At 33.4% G+C, this 21,429-nt stretch overlaps 2 protein-coding genes across 3 annotated transcripts; both read left to right on the top strand.

Annotated features, from left to right (window-relative positions):
• Positions 1–3,306: 3,306 nt before the first annotated feature.
• Positions 3,307–15,508, top strand: LOC122607278 (nardilysin-like). Of its 2 annotated transcripts, none has more exons than XM_043780214.1 (19): positions 3,307–3,672; positions 4,801–4,876; positions 5,709–5,755; positions 5,964–6,076; positions 7,140–7,213; positions 7,326–7,421; positions 7,514–7,633; positions 9,278–9,511; positions 10,068–10,216; positions 10,366–10,522; positions 11,003–11,155; positions 11,299–11,678; positions 11,851–12,000; positions 12,348–12,530; positions 13,153–13,356; positions 13,473–13,579; positions 13,982–14,135; positions 14,299–14,420; positions 14,938–15,508. In XM_043780214.1, the coding sequence occupies exons 1-19, from the start codon at positions 3,382–3,384 to the stop codon at positions 15,179–15,181; spliced, it is 3,054 nt and encodes a 1,017-aa protein (XP_043636149.1). In that variant the 5' UTR covers positions 3,307–3,381; the 3' UTR covers positions 15,182–15,508. The 2 variants fall into 2 exon arrangements, with proteins under 2 accessions (XP_043636149.1, XP_043636150.1); XM_043780215.1 differs by having other exon boundaries at positions 3,586–3,672; positions 5,972–6,076.
• Positions 15,509–18,176: 2,668 nt separating this feature from the next.
• Positions 18,177–20,917, top strand: LOC122607279 (expansin-A4-like). The gene is made up of 3 exons (XM_043780216.1): positions 18,177–18,344; positions 19,566–19,878; positions 20,236–20,917. Exons 1-3 carry the CDS (start codon positions 18,209–18,211, stop codon positions 20,537–20,539), a joined length of 753 nt encoding a protein of 250 aa, XP_043636151.1. The 5' UTR covers positions 18,177–18,208; the 3' UTR covers positions 20,540–20,917.
• The last annotated feature ends 512 nt before the right edge of the window (positions 20,918–21,429 follow it).

The raw sequence follows: 21,429 nt of genomic DNA, 5'->3' as shown, positions 1-21,429 counted from the left end.
AATATCCAAAAGTTTCAAGTATACAAAATATATCGGCATTTTAAATCTTTCAAGTGATTTTTATGTTCAAAGTTGTATTAAATTCAATAATATTAACATCAAAGTTCACCTATTACAAATACTTTTATCTTGTATTTACCTAGATAGTCTTCTTTTCCCATATTGCCTTGCCAAAGGAGGTTTGTGAGGGTTTGGCCTAGAGAAGTGGCTTAGCTACGCTACAGAGGACTTTGACGTGACAGGAAGAGTGGTAGGTAGATGGAGGTGGAAGTACGGAATTCCGAATGCGTTAGAGGAGCTTCCAAGTAGAGGTAGTGGAAGGAGATGGTAAGGCATATGGGTTTTAGATTAAGTAGACTTTGGTTCTCTATGACCTTTCGTAGGGGTTTTTGGCCTTGAGTCTCGATAGGCCTAAACCGAGGAGGGAGATTACTCTTGTGTTTGTTTCCCCCAAAATGGCTGTCGGAGGACATGACTAATGAGAGTTTATCCAGAGGACTAGGGGTTTATGACTAGTTTATTGGTTTGGAAGAGCAAGTGAGAGGATTAGGATAGCTAGGCGGCCTAAGGTCCTTTTTTTTTCATAGGTTGTTTAGAAGTAGTTACTGCCTTGGCTCAATCGGGATCTTTTCAGGTTTTGTCATTTCTTATTTATATGTATGTTTGTCTTGGTTGTTTCCCACTACTTGTTCGAGTTACGTATTAGTTTGCTACTTTTATGGTGTTTAATATGCCCGATATGGTTGCTTTCGTATTTGTATTTGTATTGTCAAACATGTTTCTAAGATATCGGTAGGACGCATGATTGATAAATGTTTGACCAGCATAGTAGCTGGACACAGCAGACAGGTATTTCTTCGTTTCAGATTTTCGGCAGACAGGTATGATTTTCTAAACATTTCTCATTTTCCGTCTTGCATCCCTTTATGGCCGGAGTTCCCTATGGAAGCAGTCTCTCTACCTTTGTGTAGAGATAAGATTGTCTACAGCTTACCTCCCCCATACCCCGCGCAGGGATTGAGTCGTGTTGTTGTTGTTGTTGTTGTTTTATCTTGTATTTACATGTTTTTAACTACCCGGATTGAATCCGGGTTGATTAGCTAGTTTAATAATAAATCAAAATCATAATAATCATTATCCAAATATATTAATATATTTTATTTAAATTAATATCTATAGAAAAAATCTCACTAACTTACATTTTTTTTACATTTTTTTTTTCATCAATATTTTACACTTTTTACCCTCACTAAATACTCAATTTATAATTATTACAACTTGTAGTTATCAACGCTGATCCTCATCCCATGTAAGGTTGGAGGGCACTTTCTATCATTTAGGTAGAAAAATGGAAGCAGCCTCTCTACTTAGGTAAAGATAAGGTCTGTCTACATCTTAACCTCCTCCATACACCGTCGAGGTATTGCTCAAAACCCGCAGAAGGCGGCACTGAGCAGTTTCTTTCTTTCTTTTATAATTATTACAATTTATATTTATCAATTTGAGAATTTTGTTTTAGATTTTCATCATTTAATTAATTAAAAAAAATTCAACACTTTATTTTCATAATTGTTTAAATTCAACTTAACATTAATCTTTTTAGATTTTCAATGGATATTATGCTATAAAATTTTACAAGTTTGAAATTAAAATTGTTAATACTTTATGCGTTTTGTTTGATAAAGACGCTTTTAAGAGCTTAAAAGGCTCAAACTTTTAAAAGTAAGCTCTTGTTAAAATGATAGTTGTGTTTAATTATATATTTTAGATCTAAAAAACTTCTAAAACCTAGAAAGATTTTTAAAATAAAAGTTTATGTGAAAAAAAAAAGTTGAAATAAAAGTCCGGAATTCTAACACAATTTACAAGCTCCTAGCTAGAGCCGTGTGAGTCCGTGTCTAGTAAATAGTAAATGGTAAAAATTTGTTTGTAAGTTACCCGAAATTTATTTATACGTATAGTATATACTAGCCTTGTACTCGCGTGATGCGGCGGAGCATAGGAAAAAACGCTGGTTAATCAGCGATACCCGCGCGATTACCGGATCACCGTACCTATGGCTATGTGTGTTTTAGACGGTGGAGACGACGACGGTTTTAGGGGGCATTGACTATGTGTGTTTTAGAGGGAGACTGTTCTAAGGGGATGTATGTGCGTAACAAAAGTTTATGGGCGTGTTTTTTGGTATAATATGTGAGCAGCTTAAGGGGAAGGGAAGAGAAATGAGACAAATTGGGCGTAAGGTTTTCTTAAGGGTATTTTTGATATTTCAGGATTAAAGTGTTTGGTGGTAATGTAAATTAGTGATAAACGGTCGTCCCGCATAGTAGCTGGACCCAACAGACAAGTATTCCTTCTTTTCAGATTCTCGGCAGACAGGTATGATTTTCTAAACATTTCTCATTTTCCGTCTTGCACTCCTTTGTGGCTGGAGGTCCCTATGGAAGCAGTCTCTCTACCTTTGTTGTTGTGGTAATGTAAATTAAAAGGGTAAAATAAGAAATTTAAAGGTAGAGTGTTTAATTTGGAGAGAGATAGTTTATTTATATAGATAATAGATATAGATAGTACAAGGTTTTTTACCGCACGATGTGCGGATATTAAATTTATTTTTTAAAAGTTTTAATATTGACATTGAAATCAATAATATATATAATGTTCAACCTTTAAATACCAAAAAAAAAATTAAACTTAGTTGAACATATTTAGAAACCTAATGGTGTTGTGCTACTTGGATAGTGAAAATTAGGTTAAATGAGATTGACAGTATCTTGTGGCTGCATATTTGCTCTAAATATCATATTTGATCAGGAATAATTGTAATTACAACCCATGTTTTTATTAAAACAATTGCTACTCATGAAAGAAATGAACCCGCATAACCCGTAACTTCAATGAATCAAATTTTGATATCATTATCTAGTTAAAAATATTTAAATTCCTATAATGAAACGATTTTGATAATATACGATTTGAAATGAATCAAACATAAAAAAAGTTAGATAAAGAATATTGCCTTTACAGAGAAAAAATAAGATATATAGAAAATTTAAACTCATATTTAAGTTTATACGGTTTTAGTTTTCTTTTTTGCATATGGGATTTGTTTCTTAAATATAAGGGATTTTGTTTCTTAAGTTTGTATATAAAAATCTTTTTTTATTTAATATTTAATAAATAGATATTGTCAAAAAATCAATAATGACACATAAGATAAAAACCTATGTGTCAAATTTTAAAAAAATATTCATATTGTTTTAATAAATATACCTATAGTTATAGATATGTATGTATATCTATAGTAGGTCAGGTTTCGTTTAGACCTCGTTTCCGCCACTTCTAAACAAACGTCGCCACAAAAACTAAACTCACCACAATCAAATGACGGTCGCCGGTATTACTTTTTCGTCTGACGAGATCGTCATAAAATCACCTAACGATAGACGGTTATATAGATACATACAGCTCCATAACGGCTTATGCGCATTACTCGTTCACGATCCCGATATTTACGCCGACGGACCTCCTAACGGAAATCGCCACGAAGATGAAGAAGAATCCGATGACGACGACGATGATGACATGGACGACGACGACGATGACGTGGACGACGACGATGAGGAAGATGATGATAATGATGACGTGGCAGGAAAAGCTGCTCAGACTAAAAAGGTTAAACTAATTATTTGTTATTTGTAATTAATAGTAATTGATGAATTAATGCTGATTTTATGTTGATATATCATATATGTTGTAATTATTTAATTAATAAGTAGTAATGTGTTATATTTATTTGAATAATCAGTAATGTTAGTATTGTAGTTATTATTGCAAGTGTTTTATCTGTGATGAAGTATAATATTGAGTTTATTAAGTTACTATTATTTAGGATTTATTGAGAGAAATATGTGGAAACTAAGTAATTGTTCTGCACGTCTATGCGGCAACGCGTGTATGGATTTGTTAAGTAATTTGCTGACCGTATGGTTAATAAGAAGCAAACTGTTGTACACGGCGGCTGATTGTTATTTCTTCGGGATGGTTATTTATGTTTTGCTGCGTGTCAGAACATTGGTTAGCAAGATCCTTATCTTAATATGTCTTAATTGAAAATGTAAAACTAGGAATATTTTTTATAGAGTGCTATGGTAGTTTAGTACCCGTGCGATGAGGTGGATAGTTTAGATGGTTTTTCATTCTTTTCGGTTTCGACAATTTTTAGCGATATTAAGTGGTAGTTGGCAGCGGTGGGAGTCTAAGAGACGGGTGTGTATCTTTGTATTGGACGGGGGAGAAAGTGGATGATGTGACACAATATGATTGGTGTTCTGTAACCTTAAAAGGGGAAGCGGGTAAATGTTTTGTATAATATTATTGATAAATATTTGGCCTACAACGTGTAACCTAGTTAGTTTTGAAGATGGGCGCATTTAGAAAGCATTCCTGCTCATGTGACATTGAGGAACCTGATTCATCAAAAGAAAATTCTTGGTTAAAGTGGATCAGTTTTTTGGCCACTATCTATGATTCGCCTCTTAAATGGGTTTAAGGTGGTCTAGTGTGGGCCAGTTGAGGTTGGCAATATTCAATTCTCTGTAAAACTGATCGAGCATTTGAAAGGAGGACTAGTTTGCTTTTTTGCTTTCACGATGTATTGTAGTGATGGCAAGCATCATCTGAGTTATTTAGTCATTCTTTTACAGTTATTTTACATTTTCGGAAAATAATCAGAGAATGTGGGAATTAAGTAATTGCCGTGAAAGTAATTATGCTGAGATTGTTATTGATGTTGTACTGCAGGCTGCAGCAGCAATGTGCGTAGGGATGGGCAGCTTCTGTGATCCTTTGGATGCACAGGGTCTTGCTCATTTTCTTGGTTTGTTCCTGTTCTTATATTTATTTGAGATTTATACTACAGTGTGTTGTGTATATATGGAAGACATTCTTATATATGGAGTTAAATAGACTTATAAACATTTGATTGGATGTATGGTATTTACCCAATAATGTATACATTCTTAATTGTGTACTTTTGGGCTCATGATATCAATGATGCTATATAATGATAGTTTATGAAAACCCATGTTCTGTTCAATGCATACAGACTTAAAAATGGTATATTACTAGCTAAGAAACCCGGGTTCAACCTGGGCATTGTAATCAAAATTTTAAAACCAAAAAAATGTAAAAGAATGTATGTAATTTTTCTTATCAATATATTATAACTTGATTTGAAGATAGTGAATCGACTAACACAATGATACGTAAAATAAGAGCACCTGTTGCGTTAACAAAGTATAAAAAGACATTTCATAATATTTTATAGAAAAAATTAAGATTTATTTGTTTCAAATAAAAAATTAGGAATTTTAAATAAGCATTAAGTGAGGTTTTTTATTTTTTATTTTTTTCAAATATGACATCATAAATGAAAGAAAAAACCTTTTAAAAAATGTGTGATCATGACACAACATAATCTTTTTAAAAATACTTTTAAAAAACAATCCTTCTTTATTATATATAAAGATTGATTTTTGGGTCTGAAGCTTTGCTATGAAAGTACATAAATAATCATTTAGCAGAACTCAGTTTACTGCATATAATCAGGTCATTGTAACAATGTCACTACTCACAAGAAGTTACGATAATATGTAATGGCTTGTTCTGTTTGAGGGTCTAATGGTACTCATTACATACTTCTTTTGTAGAACACATGCTCTTCATGGGGAGTGCTGAATTTCCAGATGAAAATGAGGTTTTTCTCGCTGTCTACTATTTTGTTGGTATTTCATTAGGAAGATAATTCATTCGAAACTGTTGTAATTTATGCACACTTTAAAATATGTATCATCTTGGACTTCTATATACACTGTAGTATATATCAAAACATCATGCCACAACCCATATTTTCATAATAATTTTGTGATTCGTTTTCCTCCCTCTTTAACTCTTTCGTTTGCTAGTATGACAGTTACTTGTCCAAGCACGGAGGCTCATCGAATGCATACACAGAAGTGGAGCATACTTGCTACCATTTTGAAGTGAAACCAGAATTTCTCGAGGGTGCTTTGAGAAGGTAACTTAATATCCTATTCAAGTATATTGCCATACAATGATTTTAAAGATGTGGCAGCATCTCATCTACACCTGTGGTTGATTTCAAGTATAGCATTTTGTCAAATTCCTAGGCTTGCTAGTTTGAGTGACAACAAAATAACCTGTAATGATATATTGGCAATGCCATTATGTACTACATCAACGTTATAAAATAATCATCTTCCATTCTTTTTGTTTCATTCTCTTCGATCCTCAGGTTTACCTTCTTCCAATTCTTGCTACTTTTTTTGTTGCTATCTTAGAGTCTTGGTATCATGTAGACCTTATTGTATATATTCATTGTTGATCTAGTTTAAAGAGATGTAAGAAAAAAATTCAAGTTTTGGTAGGATGCCGCTTAGCATTGCATTGCATAACACAGTCTGTTATGAGAGTATTACCCAATATCCAGCTTAAAAGGGACTAGGGAGTCGTATTGTAACCTATTAAGGCACTGTAGAAACTTAAAGTGAGCTAAGAATCTGAAAAGCAACATTGACTTGTCTACTGTTAGACACAAGTTCAATTTTGTTGATTGTTGATGATAGTGCTATTTAGCAATTAGACACCAAATATATGGAATGTAAGGGACTACGTGATTGAAATTTTCAGTTTTTCTAAGCATTTTCTCTTTAATCTTGTTTGATCCTCGCTACCGCCAACATAGTCTATGTATTTGTTGGTGCAACTGCAAGGTGCATAAATAGGTATAACATTCATAAGTGCATAGTGCTATAGATTTTAGGAAGAGGGCATCGAGCATATTAAGATTTTTGTGTATTGTAAACTTCTCTAGTGCAAAGTGCTATAGATTTTAGGAAGAGGGCATGGAACATATTAAGATATTTGTATATGGTAAACATCTCTAATGCTTCATGCAGATTTGGTGAGAGTCTAGCTATTGTAATTTGTAAGTGGTGTGGTTTTGTTATTGTGTTATGCTTATTACTTCTTCAAAATACCCATATAACCTTATGTTTGCATATAATGATGTTAGTATAGAAAGTTCTAACATATGAATCCACTTCTTTTCAATTTCTCAGATTTTCACAGTTCTTTATTTCACCCTTAGTGAAGGCTGAAGCAATGGATCGGGAAGTACAGGCTGTAGATTCAGGTGTGCTCATAGCTTCATATTCTTCTGTTTTGATAATCCCTATATATAATCAATTATTAGAATGGAAACAAAAACTAAATCACTTTCATTTTGTGATATGGAAAAACTACAGAATTTAATCAGGCTTTGCAAAGTGATGCTTGTCGACTACAACAATTACAATGCCATACAGCCACACCGGGTCATGCCTTCAACCAATTCTTTTGGGGTAGGCTTTTATCAGTCCATGCTTTCACGTGTATTGCTAGTCATCTTTGTTATGGTTTTTTTTTATCAACTTCATTCCATGTTGTATCAAAGGGAACAAGAAAAGCCTTGTTGATGCCATGGAGAAAGGAATCAACTTAAGGGATCAAATTTTCAAATTATACAATGACTTCTACCATGGTGGATTGATGAAGTTAGTCGTCATTGGAGGAGGTAAGTTTGATGCTATATAAATAAAACAAAGGCTCTAATAGATCTTTTTAGCTCAACTGTTGATGTAAGTCACTAAGTTGTTGGTTGTATGTTTGGACCTTGGATATTCTGTTAAACTTGACAAAAGTTGTGCAACCAAGTAATAAGTTCATTGTGTTTCAACTGTATGTAACAACATAAAGTTGACCAAAATTGTAAAACAATGGAAGCTGCAAAAATTGGTTTGTGCCAATGGGATGGTGTACTTAGACAATTGGAGAGCATGTAGACCAGACTTAGGATGGCAATGGATCGGATATGGACCGGGTCGAACCGTATCCACATCCATATTTATTTATTTATTCATCATATTTATCCATATCTATACCCATTTAAGTTTGTTTTGTTCATGCATATCCATATCTACCCAATGAAACGTGTTAATGGATACCCATTGGATATCAAAAATATCTTTGCTGGAATCACAGTAATATTTATGCATACAATTTTTGTCTAGTAGATGTAAGGAGGATAAGCTGAATATCCAGTTTGTCTCTAGGTTCTTAAACCAAATCTATATGCAATTAGCCTAATTGTTGATTCAAAATCAATATAAAGTGCTTATGCTTCATGAGATTATTATGAGATAGATTCGTTAATCCAATTAGACGTTATTTGTTAGCCTTATATAACAATGGGTTATCATTAAGTCGTTAACTACTAATATATGACAATGTCTTCAAATATGTCTTGTATTTAGTTCAAAATAATAAGATGAACAATTTAGTTATATGTGGGCAAGTATGTATATGTGTAATTGATATATCTAATGTATGTATGATGTATTATTTATGGTAATTGGGTTATCCATTGATGACAAATAGTTATCCATATCCGATCCATTGATGGCGGCAGATATCCATATCTACATCCATTATTTATCAATCTGATCCATCCATGTCGACCTATGGTGGATTGGGTTAATGGATGTCCATTAAGTCGGATGACCATCGCTATCCCTAGCCTAGACCAAGATGTTATTGTTCACCCGGGATTGCATCTAGGATGGGTTAGCGAATTAGGACATTAGGTATTTCCATGCTAGACAAATTATAAAATAGGGATAATGATAGTCAGATATTTATGTTGGGAGTTTGATCTTCATGCTTAGTTTTAATTACATGATTTAGGAATTGAATATGGCATCATGGGAGAGAGACAACTTCCTCTTGAAAGCATGGTGGTTTTGTATCTTAATTTTTTGTTAATTTTTTAATACATTATCTCGGTTCATATCAGGTTATAATAAATCTTTAGTGCTGTATCCATTAAATCAGTTTTCTATCATTATAACATAAGGCCGTAGTTTGTTTCATAGGAGGATCTGTTTTATTTCTTTTCAATGCTAGAATACTTTTTTTTCAAATGTGATTCATATAGATAAAATCATTTCATTTATGTTATAAGCATTGTTCATGGCACCAATTTTTTATTGCACAAATTGCAAAAATGTTGTATGTGCTGTTACCCGGTTTTGTCTGACACATTTTAAGTGTGTTGTTTCTGTTGCTGTATTAAATGCTGTCTCAATCTTAACTGGTGGTATTGTTCAGTTATGTGTATGCATTGTTGTGATATGATCACGAAGTTTCTCTTTTGTTGCAGAAAGTCTTGATGTGCTTGAAAGCTGGGTTTTGGAGCTATTTAGTAAAGTCAAAACCAACAATGCATCAAAGTCAGAAGTCAAACCAGGACTCTCCGTTTGGAGTGCAGGAAAAATTTATCGCTTAGAGGCCGTTAAAGATGTCCATATTCTTGATCTATCATGGACATTGCCATGTCTTCAGAAGGATTATTTAAAGAAAGCAGAAGACTACTTGGCACATCTCATAGGACATGGTAATGCTTCAGAACGATTATATTATGAATGTATTTGTTTAATGTTACATCGTACTTAACTGAACAAGTTATTTATGTGCAGTAACAAATTAGGAAAATTAGATTATGGTTTTACTTCTGAAATCGAAAGGGGCTCATGTCCATGTGTCCATGGTTTTCTCAGGCTGGAATCTTATGTGGTACTTTTGTGTTCTGCTTCTCTGAGCTATGATACACCGTGACCTAGTTACTAAGATTTCCTTGGTAAAACTTTGATAGATGAACTTATTCAGCTTTTGAACTCTAGTAAACAGCATGCCTTTAATGTCATGTATGTATGTATGTCTTTTACTTTAGGTTTAGACTATATATTTTTTAATACTTGCATAATGTAATGTTTAATTTGTTAACCTTGTTGTTGGACATCGTCTAAGGCATGATTGCTTTGCTTAATAGTTCATTTGATAAATCACATTCATTGTTACTTTTGATTATATTTTCCTTTCAACATGAGATAAATGATAGCACTGTGTTGTCTGGGGAAATACTGATTTACCTACATCAAACTTATGTGTAGAGGGCAGAGGAAGCTTGCTCTTCTTCTTAAAGGATAAAGGGTGGGCAACTTCTATATCTGCTGGTGTTGGGGATGATGGAATGCAACGATCTTCAGTAGCATATGTTTTCGGCATGTCTATAAACCTCACTGATTCTGGACTGGAGAAGGTAATATCACATTCACGATTTTGTTGCTTAATAATAGCCTTCAAGTGTGCTTTCCAAAATAAAATGACAAAATCACTTTCAAGTGACAGCTTCTACCTCTACAAGTCACTCTTAAAATTCTTCTCTAAAGTAAGATCTCTGAATTGCAGATCTATGATGTCATTGGTTTTGTTTATCAATATCTTAAGTTGCTGCGAGAAGTTCCTCCTCAAGAATGGATATATAGAGAACTTCAGGACATTGCAAATATGGATTTTACATTTGCTGAGGAGCAACCCCAGGATGAGTATGCTGCTGAGCTTTCAGGTATCTATTTCAGTTATCTTTCTATATGTTACACGCTTGCTTTTAGAGCAATAATTTTTACTTATTCCTTCACAAGTTCACATCAATACTAGCAAATCTGTTTTGCCCTTTTGCACTCACCATGATCAAGGGGGTTGACTTCTGTACCTTATTGAATGATACTTTAGACTCCAGTTAGATCCACGTAGGATGCATACTTGGTTATTCTCAGACATATCTAACTGTGAAATTTCTTATTTTGGTAAGTTTGTAGCATCTCATTTGTGTACAGGGATCAAAAATTTCATATCAATTTTTTTGATACATCTCATATTCTCACCTCCCCACACCTGCCTTGGCGGGATTGGGTATTGCTGACCAATACGTTTGGAACTCCCTACTTTCTTGTTTGATATTTATGTTAAAATTTAAGATTTTCATGTGTCCTCGTTATTTGTTTTCTATAACATATTTAATTGTATTTTTATATTGATATTCCAGCAAATCTGCTTATTTATCCACCGGAGCACACTATATATGGAGATTATGCATACAAAGTGTGGGACGAAGAAAAGATCAAACATGTATTGACTTTCTTCACACCAGAAAACATGAGAACTGATATAGTATCAAAGTCGTTCAATAAGTCGCAAGGTATTATACTGGCTCAATCTTTTTAATGAGCTTTTTGTTCTCGTCTTGTAATCGCACATCTAACACAACATATGACTTGTAATCACATATTCTGTCTACCACTCCACTAATGTCCTTTTTTTTTGTTTATGTTTGTTTTTTAGATGTCCAATGTGAACCGTGGTTTGGATCACATTATATAGAAGAAAGTATCTCTCCGTCTCTTTTGGAACTATGGAGGGATCCTCCTAAAATAGATTCGTCGTTGCATCTACCTGCAAAGAATGAATTTATTCCGCAAGATTTTTCCATTCGTGCAAAAAGCATGTCTTCTGATTCTACTGCTGCATCCTCTCCAAAATGCATACTTGATGAGCCGTTGATGAAGTTTTGGTACAAACTCGATACGACCTTTCAATCTCCACGCGCTAATACTTATTTTCGTGTTACACTGAATGGTGCTTATCGTGACTTAAAGAATGCCGTGTTGACTGAGCTTTTTCTTAAACTTCTAAAGGACAACTTAAATGACATCATATACCAGGTAAGAATTTTTTTATATTCTGTTTGTTTGTCTGTCTGTTTCTTCTTTGTATGTGTGATGAAGAAGTGGGTCAAATATCCGACTTTCTGCTCTCTTTTAGCTTTGTTTTTAGTATTAATATTTATCTGGAACCAGAGGATTGTACATAATTGACCGATCTTTTTGCTTGTAGGCTAGTGTGGCTAAGTTGGAAACTTCTATATCACTTGTTAGTGACAAGTTAGAGTTAAAGGTGTACGGGTTCAATGACAAGCTTCCAGTGCTCCTTTCCAAAGTTTTGGAAACTGCCAAATCGTTTTTGCCAACGGAGGATCGGTTTGTGGTATGTACAAAGATAATCTAGAGTTTCGATCTACTACTCATGAATGTGTTCTTTTCCATTGTCTATTTTCCTTTGTTTTGGCCTCTGGAAGGGGGCAAAAAAAGGGGGGGGGGGGGGGGGGGGGATTTAATTTTCCTGGTTATCATGCCCACACCCTAAAGTGCTTTTTGACCAAGCTTATGGTTAATAGTTTAATATATTTTACCTGACCTGATGTCGTTGAAGTATATCAACCCTCCAGTGTAATGCTCTTCGACTTGTAGATTTTCTTTTTACTGCAAAGCAGCTCTAAATGCGGTTTATGCTTTTTAAATTTCTTGATGGCTCACTGCTGCTTTATTTTGTAGGTGATCAAAGAGGATATGGAGAGAAATTTAAGAAATGCCAACCTGAAACCACTACTTTATTCATCGTATTTGAGACTGCAAGTTCTTTGTCAGGGTTTCTGGGATGTTGATGAGAAGCTTCTATTGCTAAATAACATCTCCCTAGCTGATTTAAGGAATTTTATTCCAGAACTATTTTCCCAGGTCTGCAATTAAATCTACTTTTTTAGTATGTATAGATGTTTTTTGCCCCTGTGACCCTATGCCACTTGAACTTTAAGTTGCTATATGGTGTTTCGGACGTTGTGAGAGTACAACACACTTGTATAAGGGTATTCCAAGCTCCTCCTATGACTTGGACTTCACAAGAAGTCACAAATGTAAAGGTGGCACTATGGGTAGGTTGGGTAATAGCTCAAGACGGATATTCTTTATGATGAAAACGACTGGGGTTGAATCACAACACTTTACCATAACTCCATAAGTGATAATTATGTTTTTAACTAGTTGTCGTGTCAAATATGATTGCAATTAATCCTATTGTTATGGTGCTAATAGTTTCCTTTTCCGTGTGGAGGTTTTTGGCTATAAAAGAACAATTAAAGAAACCTTGGACGTGTATCTTAACTAGTTGTATGTTGGTATATAACCCGCTTGTTCTGTTAGAGATAAAGCATAATCTGAATCAACATTTACTCTTTGTTAAAATCGACTTGTGATCAAGGGTGACTTCTTTATGTTTTCTTTTTTTGGGTCCCTGGGTACTCTTGTAAGGTTTTATATATTGTGATAATCGTTCTCTGCTAATACTTTCTTTTACGTGCAGTTGTATATAGAGGGAATTTGTCATGGAAATATACTTGAAGAAGAAGCTAAAGAAGTATCAAAAATATTTAAGAAATATTTCTCTGTACAACCACTTCCATCGGAATTGAGACATAAGGAGAGTATTTTATGTCTACCCTGTAGTGCAGACCTAGTTAGAGATGTTACAGTAAAAAATAAGCTTGACACGAACTCTGTAGTTGAGGTAATTGAATTCTTTCATTAGTTGCTACTTGCTCTTCGTAATTATACTTTTTAAGGAGCTGTCACCATAAAAAGGTGTCTTTGGTTTAATTCTGACTCTGAGTGTTTTTGTCTCAGCTTTACTATCAGATTGAACCAGAAGTTGGTTCAAATTTGGCTAAATCAAAAGCGCTGGTTGATCTTTTAGATGAAATTGTAGAAGAACCACTTTTTAATCAACTTAGGTATGATGGTGAGGTTAAAAGTATAATGTAGTGGTTGGGTCAAGGTTATGGGTTTAGAAATTGCACCAGATGTGGCAATTTCGATTCATTTACTCATTTTTTTCCTTTAACGAAAAGAATGGTAAATTAAAAGGAATTGCTTTAAAGGAAACAAAGTAGCCAAAATTATATGTTAAATTTATGAAAGCTTCTAAACATAAACAATGTTATACTACTTTTACTGCAATGACCATGTAATCATATTTGACAACTATCTTGTATATACAATCAATTTTTTTTGATGACACTGTTGTCGATCAACCCAACCTGGCGTGTACAAATAATATCCATTATGAACTCTGCCCATGTTGCCACCTCTAGATTTCATGATGATTGATTGGCTAATTTTTTTGTATGATGTAGGACAAAGGAGCAGCTTGGTTATGTTGTTAACTGTAGCCCCAGGGTAACATACCGGATTTTAGGATTCTGTTTTCAGGTTCAATCTTCTGAATACAGTCCTGTATATCTGCAAGGGAGAATTGACAATTTTATTAATGATATGGAAGGTTTATTGGTAAGCACACTCTTGTAACTAGGTTTTTTAGTCAGCATATCATCTTTCTTTCTTGATTGTTTGATGATTGTTGTGGACATGTTATGTCTTTATACTTGTCATTATTAGTTTATTACACATATGATGATATTTTGATATCATCTTTTGTTTGCTGATATTGCAGAGTGAACTCGATGATGAGTCTTTCCAGAGTTATAAAAGCGGGTTGATTGCTAAGCTCTTAGAGAAGGATCCTTCTCTTAGTTATGAAACAAATAGATACTGGGGTCAAATTATAGACCAGAGGTAAAGTTTTGTCCATATGATATACGGTATTGTTTTTCTACTTTTGTTTATGGTTCAGAATAACTATTTGAACGTTTACAAATTGCAAGCATGCTATGACATTAAGCCTGTTGATGTAAACTAGAAGTGGCAAAATAGGAGGATGAGGATTGGTCATGTGGGTAATGTGTCACAATGGGTTCAAGTGAAATCAAGTAAATTTTGTTACTCATTGAAATCCGTCCAGTTGGGTCAACCTGAACACCTTTTATCCACATTTCTAAATGATTTTACAAACTGTCAGCGTGTTAAATATGAGAAGAAAATCTATATAATCAGTTTGTTTATGATAATACTATATATTATGCTGATCAATGAGAGGGCGTCATCTCAACATGCCTCGTAGGTGGACCCGTTGGTAGGCATTAAAATTTTAGAAGTTAAAACTACTTAACATCCACGCTTTTTATGTGCGACTGTGATGCACAGTAAATTACTAGAGTAGCTTACTTGAAACACTTTATATATATCCTTGCAGGTATATGTTTGACTTATCTGCAAAAGAAGCAGAAGCAGTCAAGTGCCTCCAAAAGATCGATATATCAAACTGGTACAACACTTACCTGAGAAAATCATCCCCAAAGTGTCGAAGGCTTGCAGTTCGTGTGTGGGGCTGCAACACCAACATAAGTGAATCTAACATAGGATCCACTGCTGCTCATGTAATCAATGACCCGATTGCTTTCAAACGGTTATCCACATTCTACCCTGCATTTTGTTAAAACATTTGCTACTCGGTTCATTTCGGCATATTCAAGCAAAACCCCTTTGAGGACATTGGTTTTGATGAGGAAATGTAAGCACAGGATTTTTAGATGAATACAGATTTCAAATTCAAGTGATACTTGAAAAGATGATTAGTTTATCTATTTTTTAGGACTAACAATTTTTTAAGATAAAAAAAATATCAAAAGTTTCATATGGTGATGGTGGCGGCTTCACCGACTATTGGCTTTGGACGGTGGTCATTGATGGTGTAAAATTAGACGTTAAAAAGAATTAGTATATTTATTCTTATTTTAATTTATAATGATTTTGTTTCCTTTTAATGACTTTATAATATTAATACTTCCTTTGTCCCCATATTAGTAATTTATCAAGTCATGTTAACAATTAGTAATTTTCTTCTCATCAAAATTCAAGTTTTAAGACAAATTAAATGTTTTCTAATATGACGTAGAAAGCACTATATATAATATACTACAGTAAAAGCTTATAAATTAATAATGTTGGGACCGAGATATTTTATTAAATTATCGAGATATTATTATATTGATAAATTAATAAATTATTAATTTAAAGAGGTTCATGTATCACTTTCAAAATTTTCGTATGTAATGTACATTCACACATTAAATGACACAAGAGTATAAAGCAAATTGCATTCGACGATAAAATCCATTTCATGAATTCAATCGGCTCAAGTAATTTAAACGATATAAACTATGAATAAGACATTCGTGAGCTTGAGAGCTTGATTACGGGTATGCATTATTAGCTCAAAACGGATGTGAATGAGTTGCGAGATTATTCTGGTGAAAAGAATGAATGTTATGAGGTTCAAAGCATTGAAAAATTTGTGATGGATACTGTTCAAAATCTAGTTGATAATGAAGTTGAAGACAATAATTTTGAAATCAATCATTCGGAAATAAGCACTATAAGCGGCTAACAACTCTTCACAACATTTTATTGCGATAATGTCTCAACTCTTAAGTGCAATGCAGAAATTGAAGTATAAATTCAACATAGATTTAAAGTTTAAAAAAAAAACAAATGACTATAGATTCATATTTTACTAAACAATATTATAATTTTAGAATATTTAAAGAATTATTAATTTATAGTTTTGATAGGACCTATATATTTACTTTGAGGTTTTAAAAAAATTATTATCTTATTATTTTATTGATTCGTGTCCAAATTTGTACTGGTCCCAAGTTGGAACCGACAAAATTATTAGTTTTATCGAAGTTATTAATTTATCGAGTATTAATTTATAGAGGTTTACTGTATTGATATTATTGTAGTATGTGTATGTCCAACATACGAAAAAGCTTTGGCTTAATTATGAAATTATAAAAGTGCAAGTTCACAACACTAGTTTGAGATAGCTAAAGCAGCTTAATTTTGATTTTGTATATTGTAACTTCTTTTCTAAACAAGAAATGTATTTTTAAAATTTTTACTATTAAAAAAATTAAAAATATTGATTACTTCCTAATCTCTCATAGGTAAGTAAGTAACTCTCAATGCCGTCTTCCATGGGTTTTGGGTCCCAAATACCGTCTTCGACGGTGTATGGAGGAGGTTGAGATGTAGACAGTTTTACCCCTACCAAAGGTAGAGAGGCTGCTTCCAGGTTCTACCAAAGGTAGAAAAAGACTTCCAGCCTTTCTGGGCATGAGGATCAAACCCATAACCTTTGTCTCTAAAGATAAAGGCTCCAATCACTTATCCAATCCAGTTTGTTTATAAAAGTGCAAGTTCATAGCACTAGTTTATGTACTTCAAAATTAGAGGTAGAGCATTAATGAGCTAGAAAGATTTTAATCTACACACTACATTATAATTTAAAGTTTTATAAGAATATAACTAAACTAATTTAATAGTAGTATTTAGTAACAATAATAGACCTCTCTGACATGTGATTGGAGCAAACAAAATCAACCATATGCAACCAACATTTTGACATGCGTAACATGGTAACATAGGGCCCTACGCCACTTCATTATTTCATATGTTTTTCTGAAGTAACAGTATAACATCATTATTACTGAGTTTTGGATTCATAATTATCAAACAACAAAAATGAATATATTCTCCAGTTATTTTTTATTTTGGTTTATACAGTTACTTTATATATTCATGAGGATTAAAGGCTAAAAAATGTTAACTTTGTGTGTGATTTTATTATACATGACACTATGACGGTCGATCGATATTATGCTACTTGTGATTCTATAAGATTAATCAAACGATTAATCAAACAATTAACTAATCTTTGGTCCACACGAAAAGTATTTCATATGTTATCACACGTGTCCATTTCCCACTCACCTTACATTTTTTTTAGCTTATGTTGTTTTAACAACAAGCAGAAGAACGCAACCTGAATATTTTAATATAGACGGAACTTCACCAGGTTCAATGTTTTTTTTTCATTATTCAATTTGTAGCCACAATTCTATTTTTTTTTTTTTTTTTTTTTTCTGTTCATTTAATACCACACTAGTACTACAAATATTTGTAGCCATTGACCATTGTATTTAATTTTGACGTCCTTGAAGTGAATAAACCATGGGGAAATAAAAATCTTGCCTTACCTGGTAATATCCTCAGGTTTAGCACTTGAAATCTCTCAATCCAATTATATGTTAAAATATATATTAACAAATGAGCACATTAATACATAATTAAATTATTTGTGATCACCCTAATCAAACAAACATCTTGATATAATCATACAAAGAATAAGATTTAATTACTAATTAAAATACTAAAACTTGCATGTTGTAACACAAGAACATCCACCACATAAAGACAAGTTTGCATGTGCACTTTGGCCTTATTTCGTACCCACCGGAATCTGGCCGGCTCCGCTGTCTCCCTCCGCCATACGGTGGTTCATTATTTATAATTAATTGGTTTCTTGCTTTAATTATAAATACAAACCAACCCTTCATTTACTTGACAAGCCACTTCAATTCACTTTCTTTCAATCTAGCTTATTCATCTCTTAATTAAACATGTCTTTTTTGACAATGTCTATGGTTTTTTTGGTCATCACCACTACTTTCCTCCACACTGCAACGGCCAACTATGGCGGTTGGCAAAGCGCCCACGCCACCTTTTATGGCGGTGCTGATGCTTCCGGGACTATGGGTATATTTCAAACCTTCTATATATGTTAATTTGTAATAATTAAGTAATGTTACTAAGATCATTCTATGTTATATAGTTTTACATGTGAAAAAAAAAATGTATTTATATTTTGGCATTTATAATGTGAAATATACTCATATATACATTATTTTTTGTTGTTGTCAAATATCACATGCCAGTGGCTTCTAGCTATACATTATAGTTCAGTAAAGTGTTAAGCAAAAAAACTTTCTTTAAAATTATATGCATAGACTGATAAACATAGCTAGTAATAAAAAGGTCTATAGTAGTACCTAAGATATTATATATATATATATATATACTGACTTAATATTTACATTTATCAACGTAGAATTGAACATACCAGTACGTACGTATATGTACAGCCAACAAATACATTATGTCGAGCTAAAACATCTTAGTGTACTGCATGCACGTACACATGCGTACCACGATCTTTAACTTTGGATCGTTTTTATATATAGGATAGCTAATAATATTGTAAAGAAAAAGTCAAAAACATTCGTTTAAGATGCACATATATATATGCCCCATTGGAGATCTCAAATCGATCAACTTTATTTACTGATGGTACTTGACCCAATCCTGAAAAATCGAGTTAGTATTGTATATTTTCATAACAGGTTGTCGCAATTCTTTACCGACCTGATTTTTTTGGGTATGTAACGAATTGATTATTTAAGTTAATTAACCTCCCAACCTGAAAATATTTTAAGTTTATATAAATAATTATTTTTAATAGTTCGACCCATAACCCATTTAACCCAAAATTAACCCCACAATCTGTAAATCTACTAACCCATTTGACTTGAGACAACCCAAAAAACCCACCATCCTGCATTCTATTTGACATATTTGACATGAAGTCAAACCACCAACCTATTTTGCATGTCAGCCCAAAACCAGCTGCCCGAGCGAGGTCTTGCTTTTTGACAGGTTGGATTCGGGCTGACTGGGTTATGGCCTTATGGGTTTGGGTTGAGTTTTCCCACCTAAATTTGATATCAAGTTGAGTTTGGGTTGGGTATTCTCAATCTGAAAACCTGAACCTATTAACGGAATATGACCCAATTCCCACCCCTAAGCATCAAAAGTGTGTTCCATTTCATTTTATATGGAATAACTATAGATCATGTAGCTTTACACCATAGATATCAAACTGTAGATAGTCTCTAAATTCTTTTTGATTTATTTTTGTAGGTGGAGCATGTGGTTACGGAAATTTGTATAGCCAAGGTTATGGTACCAACACCGCGGCACTAAGTACTGCACTTTTCAACAATGGGCTGAGTTGCGGTGGTTGTTACGAGATGAAGTGTGTCAATGATCCGCAATGGTGCCTCCCTGGAAGCGTCATCATCACCGCCACAAATTTCTGTCCACCCAACTTTGATCTGCCTAGCAACAATGGTGGGTGGTGCAATCCACCACTCCAACATTTTGACATGGCTCAACCTGCTTTCTTGCACATTGCCAAGTACAAAGCTGGGATCGTTCCTGTTTCTTTCAGAAGGTAAATTAAAACAAAGGGTCATTTTATTTGTTACTATCCATTTTTATATATAGTAAAATATAACATTACTTTAATATGTTTGGTTTGGGCCGTTTGGTTCCCATAATGTATTTAAATTTGGTAAAATGGAATTTAAAATGACCATGTTAAATTAACATGACAAAGACGGGGACATTTAAATTCCATTCCATCAAATTCTTTTTTATCCTGGAACCAAGCGACCCATATGGTGAAACACAAGTTTATGCAAATTGTGTTTGATCAAATAATACAAATTGTTTTATACATAATTTAAATTTAAATACATTCTCCCGTTGGTTTCATTACATCTCATTGATGTACAATTTCTTTCAATAGGGTTCCATGTATAAAAAGAGGAGGAATAAGGTTCACGATGCACGGTCACTCGTACTTCAACTTGGTTTTGATCAGCAACGTCGGGGGTGCAGGGGATGTGCACGCAGTATCAATCAAAGGTTCCAAAACAGGATGGCAGGCCATGTCAAGAAATTGGGGTCAAAATTGGCAAAGCAATTCATATCTTAACGGCCAGAGTCTCTCTTTTAGAGTCACGACTAGTGATGGAAGGACGACGACAAGCTTAAACGCAGTGCGTGCTGGTTGGCAGTTTGGCCAGACTTACCAAGGTCGCCAATTTTGATTTATACATAAGTGAAATGAGCTCACATGTGAGCTTTGCTTTGAAGATATAAATTATTAAGTTATACTTTCTTTATAAACATGACATATATTCATAGCGACATCTGTATTAGATTTAGATGTGAATGAATATATGATATGTTTTCGAAAGAATTTAGAGTAAAGATGTGGACATTACGTGCCTCTTTTGGTCATTCAGAGCCAAAGATCGATGTATTCGACTCGTAATCTATATTTGTAAAGTTTTCTATTGCCAATTGTGTCCATTTTGGGTTAGTCGTGAAGCTGTGGTGTTGAATAGCATCCGCTAAACGTTGTATTGAACTAGCCTAAATAAATGTTTATTTATGATATGATATATGGATATGATTTGTTATTATGTAGATTTAAACTTATATATTTTGTACAAGTGTTCATGGTTCGAATAAGAATAATATTTTAGTTTAAGGCTCAACAAAGGTTTGACAAGAAAATTTTATTTGGGTTCAATTGGAACTAGGAAAATTATATCCCTAGTCCCTATAACAGTAGAAAACATTTTACACAATTAAACGTACCCTGGATATTTAACATAACTTGAAAAATGGCTATGAAAACACAAAAAATCTGGGTACTCGACTCATAAGTCATACTGAAGGCCTGATTTATTTGTAGATTCAAATGTAGATTAAATGATATCCGTGTTTTTAAAAGTGATGAGTCAAATGGTATTTGTGTTTCAAAATGCATGTTAAATGGTATTTGTGTGTTTTTAAAATGGAAGATAAAATAATATTTGTGTATTTTATAATAGTTGGTTAAATGGTTATTGTGTGTTTAAAAATACATGTAAAAATAATAATAATCTATACTCCCTTATAAAGCAAACTGGCTTTAAGGGAGTAAGAACCT

Source organism: Erigeron canadensis, chromosome 7, assembly GCF_010389155.1.
Source record: "Erigeron canadensis isolate Cc75 chromosome 7, C_canadensis_v1, whole genome shotgun sequence".
Lineage (NCBI taxonomy): Eukaryota > Viridiplantae > Streptophyta > Magnoliopsida > Asterales > Asteraceae > Erigeron > Erigeron canadensis.
Note: the sequence above shows the minus strand (reverse complement) of the source record. Positions and strands in the feature narration are given on the sequence as shown.